Source organism: Tupaia chinensis, unplaced genomic scaffold (genome assembly GCF_000334495.1).
Source record: "Tupaia chinensis unplaced genomic scaffold, TupChi_1.0 Scaffold000403_1, whole genome shotgun sequence".
NCBI classification, from domain to species: domain Eukaryota; kingdom Metazoa; phylum Chordata; class Mammalia; order Scandentia; family Tupaiidae; genus Tupaia; species Tupaia belangeri.
In genome coordinates, this window is record NW_006159905.1 from 555,778 (window position 1) to 564,597 (window position 8,820).

The 8,820-nt window shown below is 56.5% G+C and overlaps 2 protein-coding genes across 2 annotated transcripts in view; both read right to left on the reverse strand.

Annotated features, from left to right (window-relative positions):
• Positions 1 to 222: 222 nt before the first annotated feature.
• On the reverse strand, positions 223 to 4,612 carry NEU1 (neuraminidase 1). The gene is made up of 6 exons (XM_006154297.3): positions 4,355 to 4,612; positions 3,879 to 4,071; positions 1,994 to 2,256; positions 1,342 to 1,524; positions 1,007 to 1,229; positions 223 to 912 (listed from the first exon to the last, which is right to left on the reverse strand). The coding sequence occupies exons 1-6, from the start codon at positions 4,529 to 4,531 to the stop codon at positions 689 to 691; spliced, it is 1,263 nt and encodes a 420-aa protein (XP_006154359.1). The 5' UTR covers positions 4,532 to 4,612; the 3' UTR covers positions 223 to 688.
• A 337-nt stretch (positions 4,613 to 4,949) lies between these two features.
• SLC44A4 (solute carrier family 44 member 4) overlaps positions 4,950 to 8,820 on the reverse strand; it is an 18,540-nt gene continuing 14,669 nt past the window's right edge. Inside the window, exons 14-21 of the mRNA XM_006154298.3 lie at positions 6,865 to 7,118; positions 6,683 to 6,777; positions 6,479 to 6,582; positions 6,310 to 6,383; positions 6,013 to 6,083; positions 5,823 to 5,917; positions 5,654 to 5,738; positions 4,950 to 5,161 (exon numbers count right to left, since the gene is read on the reverse strand). Coding sequence (XP_006154360.1) covers positions 5,040 to 5,161; positions 5,654 to 5,738; positions 5,823 to 5,917; positions 6,013 to 6,083; positions 6,310 to 6,383; positions 6,479 to 6,582; positions 6,683 to 6,777; positions 6,865 to 7,118 — 900 coding nt within the window. The 3' untranslated portion in view covers positions 4,950 to 5,039. The remainder of the gene's footprint in view (positions 5,162 to 5,653; positions 5,739 to 5,822; positions 5,918 to 6,012; positions 6,084 to 6,309; positions 6,384 to 6,478; positions 6,583 to 6,682; positions 6,778 to 6,864; positions 7,119 to 8,820) is intronic.

The window sequence follows — 8,820 nt, forward strand, 5'->3', positions numbered from 1 at the left end:
GATTTCTCAAGTTCTCTCTGTCTTTCCAGTGAATGCATATGCCTTATAGCAAAAAATCTCTCTTAAAGAAGAAGAAGTATCAACCATCAACCGGAAGGGAGTATTTGATTTGTGAAAGCCAGACTCTGCAGTGAGCAGCAGCCTCTCCCCAGACTCAGCCCCAGACTCAGCGCACTTGAGGAAAACCGACCCGAAGATGTGCATGGACGGAAACACGGACTCTACACGTCTTCATCCTCTTTCATTAAAAACTTTAAATTACAAACATTTTGATTCATAAATAGTCAAGGGGGTGGTGTACTTAGCTTTTGCCCCTGAAACCAAATATCCTGTCCTCCAGGGACTTTTCACCAACCCTCTTGCAGCGTCTTCCTCCACACCCAAGGAGGAAGCTCAGCTTTCCCCATTCCCTGAGTTCGCGTGGATTCAATCCTCCAGGCCCACCTAGCCCTGCCCGAGAGAGGACCAATCGCTGTCCTTCCAGGGCTGGAAGGGAAGGGCGCCACACCCAGCCATGTGGAAAAGAAGTGCTCCCAGGTGAGGGCAGGGCTTCCTGTGTGGAGAGGAAGCCAGGCGTTCAGTCCTAACGGAGTAACTTCCCTGTCGAGAAGCCGATTTTGTAAAATGCTAGTGTCTCGGGCCTCTGCAGGCGGAGTCCAGGGCCTCCTGCCCCTGCGGCAGGCACTGCTCAGAGTGACCCGTAGACGCTGACCTTGACCATGGAGATGCTCTCTGTGCAGTAGTTCCGGCCCTTCTCATACAGCACATAGAGCTGCGGGCCCTGCTCCCCTCCCTCCATGCCCTCCAGGGCTGCCAGGGACGAGTAGCCACTGGGCCCTGGCCACAGCTGGACCGTCTCCTTCTGCCACGAAGTGCCATTGCTGAAGCTCCAGCGCAGGGTCAGGTTCACTCCTGGGGAGAGCAGCAGGGTCAGGGAAGGGAGGGTCTCTGCCCAGCCCTTGTCCAGGCCCAGGGGCTCCGCCCTGCCGACACCCCCAGCACTCACGGAACTCTGGATGGGCTGGGTTAGAGAAGAAAACGATGCCGGAGCTGGTGGCTATGGCTCCCGCGGCGACCACGGGGTCCACGAGCTCGGGGTCGAAGGTCACGTCGCGGGGCCGCAGGGTATCACAGGCGTCGTAGCTGCGGAGGACGATCCGGCAGTGGCAGTGGTAGTTGTTCTGGTTCCGGGCGTTGATAGCAACTGAGCCATCTGGGAGCTCGTAGGGCTGAGGGGACACAACGGGGGCTCAGGGGGGAGCAGGGCAGCCGGCCCTCGGGCCTGCAGGTGAGATCGTGCTCTGGGAGACGGGGCAGGCGGGGGCTTCCACGGACGCTGACCTGGCATTCGTCAGGGTTGAAATCGTTTTCCCGCTTGGGCTGGCCAAAGGGGATGCCGCTGACCCCACTCCCATAGCGCCAGGAGGCACCGTGGTCATCGCTGAGGAGACAGTACACCCCGTCCCTCTCCAGCGTCCCATGGCCACACACGATGAGCCGGCCCTTCCGTGGCTCCCGCTGTTTCTGTGGGAAGGAGCTGGGTGTCACAGAAGGTCATGCTGTGGTGACAGGAGCCCTCCACCTCCCGGTGTCAGGGCACACCAGGTGCCCATCGGCTCTGCCCTGGCCCACTGCGGGTCCCAGAAGGACCCCACAGACACGCACTGCCTGGGTTAAGAAGCTCATTTTCAGAACAAGCTCCTCAGGACGCCCAGGGTACACGGTCGGTCATGCACCTGGGACGAGAGGGAGCCGCAGGGGTGCTTTTTTTCACTCTGCATGAAGGCACCACACATACCAGCACAGCCCCGTGACCCCTGCGTGGGAACCAGGGGCCACGTTCCAGCTTCCCCAGGTAGGGAGCTCCTACCAGGATATCCCTCCCTCCCAGGGTCCCACCCAAGCCAGAAAATCTGACTTCACAAGGTACTTCCCTTGGGAGGGACTTCCTACACGCAGCCAGCTCCCTTGTCCCACCTGCCAGGACAGAGACCTGAATGCCGGAGCCCGGACCAGGGGCAAACATCTCGGTGCCGATATCCAGGGAGAGGTTCCGGGGTGGGCTCCAGGAGACGCCATCGTCCTTGCTCCACACCAGCATGGTGGAGGCCACCTGGCAGCCGGCCTTGTGAGCGCAGAGGGTGTAGAACAGGAATACTACCCCCGTCTCCACATCGCACACCACTGCCCCCAGGTTCAGCCCGTCTGGGGTCTCCCCGTCATCTACAATGAACGCGGTGGGGGACCACGTGCTGCCTGGGAAAGAAAAAAGGCAAGAAACACAGTGAGCACTGTGGAGGGAGGCTTTCTCCCTAGAGACGCACGGCCTGGCAAGGGTCCCCGGGCTGCAGAGGGCCTGCCCCTACCTCTCCCACCTCATCTACTGCCCTCCCCCAGCTCACCACACCCGGCCACACAGGCTCCTTCTCAGTCCTCAAATCCTTCCTCCCTGGAGGCTCTGCACAGGTTTGTTACCGCCGCCTGGCGGACCCTTCCTCCACCGCCTACTCCTGCACCTCTTTCTAGTCTCTGCTTGAATATCACCTGGTATTTAAAACTGCAGTTTAGGGGCCGACAGGTGGTGTGGTGGTTAAAGGCACTGGATTCCCACATGGCTGACTGCAGTTCAAGTCTTTGATCTGGTGGCATGCTTTCTCACTTCTCTCTCTCTGCCTCTCACTCTCTTGCTCTGTCCTTCTCTGGTCAAATTAAAATAAATAATAAACAAATAATTTTTTGAGAAGTTTTGCTATGGGATGCATGCGCTCGCCCGAAAGACAGAGAGAGACAGGGAGACAGTAAAGGAGAACTAACCCCCCCAGGGAGGATGGCCATGCCGCAATCCCTTCCCCTCCATTTTCCTCTCGGGATCTTGGGCATGCACACACACGCACCCAGTGTGAGTTTAAGCCACCGGGTCCGGGAATTGAACCGCGGCTGACTACATGGGAGTCCAGAGACATAGCCACTACGTTAACTGCTGGTCCCAATAAAAAAATAAAATCAATACTGCACTCCCCAGACCTCTCACCCCATATTTTTTTTCCCCACTGCATTTATTTATTTGCCAAAAGTCTTGTATACTTACAGGGGTTGGGGTGGGGGCAGGAACGAGGGGAAAGAAAGCAAGTGAGAAAGCACCCCTACCTCCATGGGGAATGGTCATGTTGCAATCCCTCCTCCATCTCTCCCACCTTTTGGGATTTGGGGCATGCACACACATGTGCCCCGTGTGTTTTTCTTTCTCTTTGTTTAAAAAATATATATGTATTTAACTTTTTTTATTTACTTATTTTTTAATCTGACCACAGAGGGAAAAAGAAAGAGAGAGGGACAGTGAGAAAGCAAGCCATCAGGTCTGGGACTTGAAAGGAGTCTAGCACCCCCCACCCACCACCATGCCACCTGCCAGCCGCAGCTCAGCGTGTTTTTCAATCCACTCAGTCTGGGACTTGAATGGCATATTCGACCATGTGGGATCCAGCCACCTCCATCATGCCACAGGCTGGCTGTCGTAGCATTTATTAACCTCCCAACTAAAAACATGAATTTAGTTTGTTATGCTTATTGTCCGTCTTCCCCTAATTCAATAGGATGCAATCCCTGCGAGAGCCCGGCTTTCGGGTGTGCTCTGCTCCTGGCTGTACTCACAGAATTAGAAGGGGCCTGGTAAACAGCAGGTGCTCACTGAATCAATGTCCGACTCCTTGGTGATCCCAACTTCCAGTGCCCTGGGCACGTCCCCTCCTTAGGTTCCCTCACCCCTCAAGAACCCAGGCCTCCAGCCCTGCACTTTTTATCCTTGGGTCCTTGCCCTGGTCGGGATCCCCACCCATCCGCCCTCGCAGGGGCTTTATTGGACGCAGGCATCTGTATACCCTGATCCAGGGACCTCCGCAGGGCAATGAATTTGGCTCCTTCATCCGATGCAGACATCTTTCTGGCCTCCGCGAAGGCGAGGAGGGTGCCCCGAGGAGTGGCTGTGATGAGCGGGATGCGGAAGGTGTCCACGGCGCCGATCTGCCTCCCGCTCACCCACAACAGCTGCTCCATGGTCCCCCGCGCCTCCCCCTGCCACGGGAGGAGGAAGGGTCAAGGCTGACACCTGGCCTGGGGTTCGCGGCAGGGGCAGCGCGCCGAACTCAGGTTCCGACGGCAGAGGGCAGGTACTCCATTTGGGAAATGGAATAGAAGCAGGTGTCAGTTATCAATTTATTGCCTCTCAGTTCCGGATCCCCTGTTCATTGCACTGGTTTGCGGTAGTGAGCTGGACCCTGAAACATTTTTCCTTTGCCAGCTGGCAGAATGTTTTGTCAGTAGAAGGTGTTGGCACGGCTCGGAGGGGGCGACTCACCAGACTGAAGTCGTCCTGAGCCCCAGCCCCGAATCCCGCCAGACACAACAGCAGCGGGAAGACCGCGGCCAACACCGGAACCCTACGGCCTGCCCCGAAGCCCAGCGCCCGCAGTCTCCAGGCTGTGCCCCGGGACGCAGTGCCCGGCAGCGACGTGTCCAGTCGCTTCCCTGTCATCTTCCCCGCAGCGGCCGAGACACGGGCGGAGAAGCTGGACGCGGCCGTCAGCTGACCCGAGCTCCCGCCCTTTAAACCCCAGACACTACCTGCCCCGCTCCGCCCCGCCCCCGGCAGCGTCTCCGCGACGCTGATTGGTCCTCAAACGTCCCGCCCTCTCATCACGTGGACTTGCAGCGCTTCTGAGCTGCGCCTTGCAATTGGCTTTCTTTGAGGTCCTGCAGTGCGTGGCCAGGGAAGGACGCTTATTGGCTAGGGTAAACGGGCCGGCGTCACCTTTTGATTGGCTGTTGGCCCAGGAGCGTTGTGGGGTGGAGCCAACTATAAAGTGACCGGCGCGGGGTGGGGGGAAGCCAACTGGTTATCGTTGAAGAAGTAAAGGTCACAGAGTTACTGAGAAAAGAAAATATCACTCTTTTAATAAAATCTCTTTGCTACAAAATCGAGATCTGTATGGCGAAACGAGGCTGTACAGGCGGGCTGCAGTCCTGGGTCTGGGTCGGGTCCCTCACTTCTTCCTCTTCTTGTCCCCTGGGGGCGCCTGGTTCTTCTTGCCCAGAATCTTCAGCAGGCCCTTGGACATGTAGTAGGGGCGGTCCAGGGAGCCGTCGTTCCGTTCCAGGTCTTCCACTGAACCCCAACACAAATGGTTAGAGTGGACCCCACGGGGGCAGCCCTTTAGACCAGGTGTGCGGCTTGGGATCCAGGCTGGTTTTCTTTGGGGCAGGTTTTGCAACCTGCCCAGCTGGTTCTGCAATCTCAGCTCCTCATGTAAATTACACTATTTCAGAGTGATAACGGGCGATGACAGTGGTGATAAGGGTTAAGGACAAACACACCTTTCAGGTGCTTAGGGCTGAGCCTGGCGCATACCAACCAAGTCCATGTGGAGTCCTTCCTGAGAAAGGCCCTCTCCCTACAGCCACCTGCTGGGGAGTCTCTCAGGGCAAACTTCGACCTCGATTTCCCAGGGAAGACTGCAGAGACAGCGCTCCTTGGGAGAGCCCACCAGTCTGGATGCTCACAACCTCCTTTCCTCCCCAGGCTCCTAGCCGCCGTGAAAGCCCCCACAAGTCCAGTGCCTTGGGGTTAGGAGCAGGGGTAGGGGTGGGGTTCACTCACGGAAACAGAGGAAGAGTGTGTCCACGCACATGCCAAAAACGCTGAAGAAGCCACTGGCGATCACGTAGGCTCCCAGGATGGAGGTCTGGAAGACAGAGGGCCTGCTGCGGCTGTGGGGTTGCTTTGGGAAGGTGGGGGTGGGGGTGAGGCAGAGAGGACAGTCACTCACCATGATGGGAAGCCAGTAATAATTGAGGTGGGGGCTCTCGAAGTCTTTACCTAGCCCCTGGATGCGACCAGAGAAAAAAAAGAAGGACAGGATCCCTGTGGGAGAGTTGAGGTCAGAGCCACACCTCTGAGGGTCCCTCTCCAGCTGCCCAGCACCCTCTGCCCCCACAGCCCTGGGCCCTGGCCTTTACCAACGCCTCCGACCACGAGCAACTTCCCGAAGAACAGCAGCAGGTCGGTGACTTTATCCAGCACCACCACCCTGTACAGAAGGTAGGGCGAGTGAGGCGAGAGGCCTGGGGACCAGCGGAAAGGGGAAAAGGTTCACATTTCCAGATGGCAGTCAGAGCGTGAGCCAGCTGCAGGCCCTGCTGAGAGCACCGTGCCCGTGAAGCCAGCTGTGGGCCCTGCTGGGAGCACCGTGCCCGTGAAGCCAGCCGTGGGTGGGAGACCTGAGGAGGGGCCGCCGGGCATGGGGGCACCCTGACCTGAGGATGTTCCTCATGAGCAGCATAAAGGCGTTTTTGGCTGAGACGCAGAAATTCTTCCCGTAGATGGCGATCTGAGGAGGTGGGAGGGCAGAGTCACCTGTGGCGAGCTCGCCTGGACCAGGTGGGGGGTCGGGGCCAAGGGCCACCGTGGCAAGGCGCGGCTCACCATGATGTACGCGTTGCGGTTCAGGAACTTGATAAACTTCTCCAGGCACCAGAGGCAGCACTTGAAGCAGCACATGATGCAGCGGGCCACAGGGTTCTGGGCTCCTGGGAGCAGGAGGACCCGTCAGGCTACTAGCCTCTGCCAGCCGTCCCCAAGGGTCCAGCTGCTCGGCCTGGCCTTGCCCAGCTCCGACCCCGGGCTCACCCCTCAGCTTGTGGTCAATGTACTCCAAGACGACTCGGGCTATCTGCACGAGACTCAGGATGAGGGCTCCGAACGCCAGAGACCCGGTGTGGTAACTGCGGGGGAGAGTTAGGTGGGCAGGGGCGGCCCTGGGCTGCGGGGTCCCCGGTGCTCACAACCCCCCACCCCTGCCCTGGGCTTACCGGAGTGTACGAATGAAGGCAGAGCTCAGGGGGAAGGTGGGGATGTCCTGGGGCTTGTGGAAGGCCCAGTAGAAGGAGGCAAAGGCCCCGGCCAAGACACACTGGCCCAGGGCCAGCACCCAGTTAAGGGTCCAGAAGAGCCCCAGGACCCCATAGATTTGCAGGTTGAAGAGAGAGCGTTGAACTAGGCCTGTGGCCGAGTAGCCCTGGAAGACGCACATCAGCCCTGGGCACGAGGAGTTCACAGGCTGGGCCTAGGGGTAGGGAGACGCAGCAGCTCACGCCCTGCCTTCAGAGACCCCAGCTTGTTCCCAGCTGGCACAATTGTGCCCCGCAGAGCAGAGCTGGGGGAACTGCGGCTTCCTTGAGCTGGGGAGGCATTCCTTCCAGGAGCTCTGTTTCCTGCCTCAAACTGGATTCAGTCTGCCTATGATGCAATCAGCTTCCTTCAGTCTCCGATCGCACAAGAGCTCTCCCGGCTGGGCCAAGCCTTGAGTGTGTGTGAGGGCCTCCGACCGCTCCTGCTTTCTCTCTCCTTCACTGCACATCCCCCTCCTAGAGCAGCCTCCACTACTTCAGCCAGAACACTTGCCAGCAAATGGAACAGACTGGATTTTTGATGATAATAAAGAATAATTGTTACATTTTCTTTTGAGAGGTTTTTGCTATAGGGTGCATGCACTCACCAGAAAGACAGAGACAGAGAGACAGAAAGCGAGAAATCACCCCCACCCCTGCCCTGGGAGGGACAGCCACCTCATAATCCCTTCTCCTCCATTCTCCTCTCATGATCTTGGGTACGCATGCACAGGTGCCTGGCGTGAATTTAAGCCACTGGGTACAGGACTCGAACTGCGGTCGACCACATGGGAGTCCAGCTACATAGCCATTATGCCATCTGCTGGTCCCAAGAATTATTTTAATTTTGTTGGGTGTGACACAGCTTAGTGTTTTTGCTTTTTATTTATTTATGTATTTATTTATTTAAATTTGCCAGAGGGCTTGTCCTCTAAAGAGGGAGAGGGAAAGGGAGAAAGCACCCCCACAACGGGGGGGGGGGTCATGCTGCAATCCTTTCTCTTCTGCTTTTCCATCCTGCTCAGATTGGGGTCACACCTGTGTACTCAGCATGTTCTCCAAGCTTTCAGGACCGGATTCAACGTGCACAGCTGGTCATGTGGGAGTTGGCTCCCTTAACCACCAGTCCACAGGGCTGGCCAGGTTTAACTTTGTATTTATTTTTATAGAAAAAAAAACTGGTTGGGGGGACCAGCAGATGGCGTAATGCTTATGTCGCTGGACTCCCACATAGTCAACTGCAGTTCAAGTCCCGGACCCGGTGGCTTAAACTCACACTGGGCCCATGTGCATGCATGCCCATGATCCCTAGAGGAGAATGAAGAAGGAATTGCAGCATGGCCATCCTCCCTGGGCGGTGATTTCTCACTTTCTGTCTCTCTCTCTCTCTCTGTGTCTCCAACAAGTGCATGTGCCCATAGCAAAAATCTCTTTCAAAGGGACCAGCAGATGGCTTAGTGGTTATGTCACTGGACTCCCACGTAGTCGACTATGGTTTGAGTCCTGGACCTAGTGGCTTAAAACTCACACTGGGTGCATGTGCGTGCGTGTGTGCTCAAAATCCTGAGAGGAAGACGGGAGGAGAAGTGGTGGTGTGGTCATCCTCCCTAGGGGATGATGTTTTATTTTCTGTCTCTCTGGTGAGCATATGGGCCCTCTCTTTTTGAAAAAAAAAAAAACTCTCAAAAAATATATAAATAAACACAAAAAACTGGCTGAGGGGCCAGCAGGTGGTGTGGGGGCTAAGACCCTGGGTTCCCATATGGTCAACCACATTCAAGTGTGAGAAAATGAGCAACTTGCAAATTAATTTAATTGCAAATTTTAAAATAATAATAAATAAAATTAAATAGTTTTTAAAAATTGGCTATGAAGCAT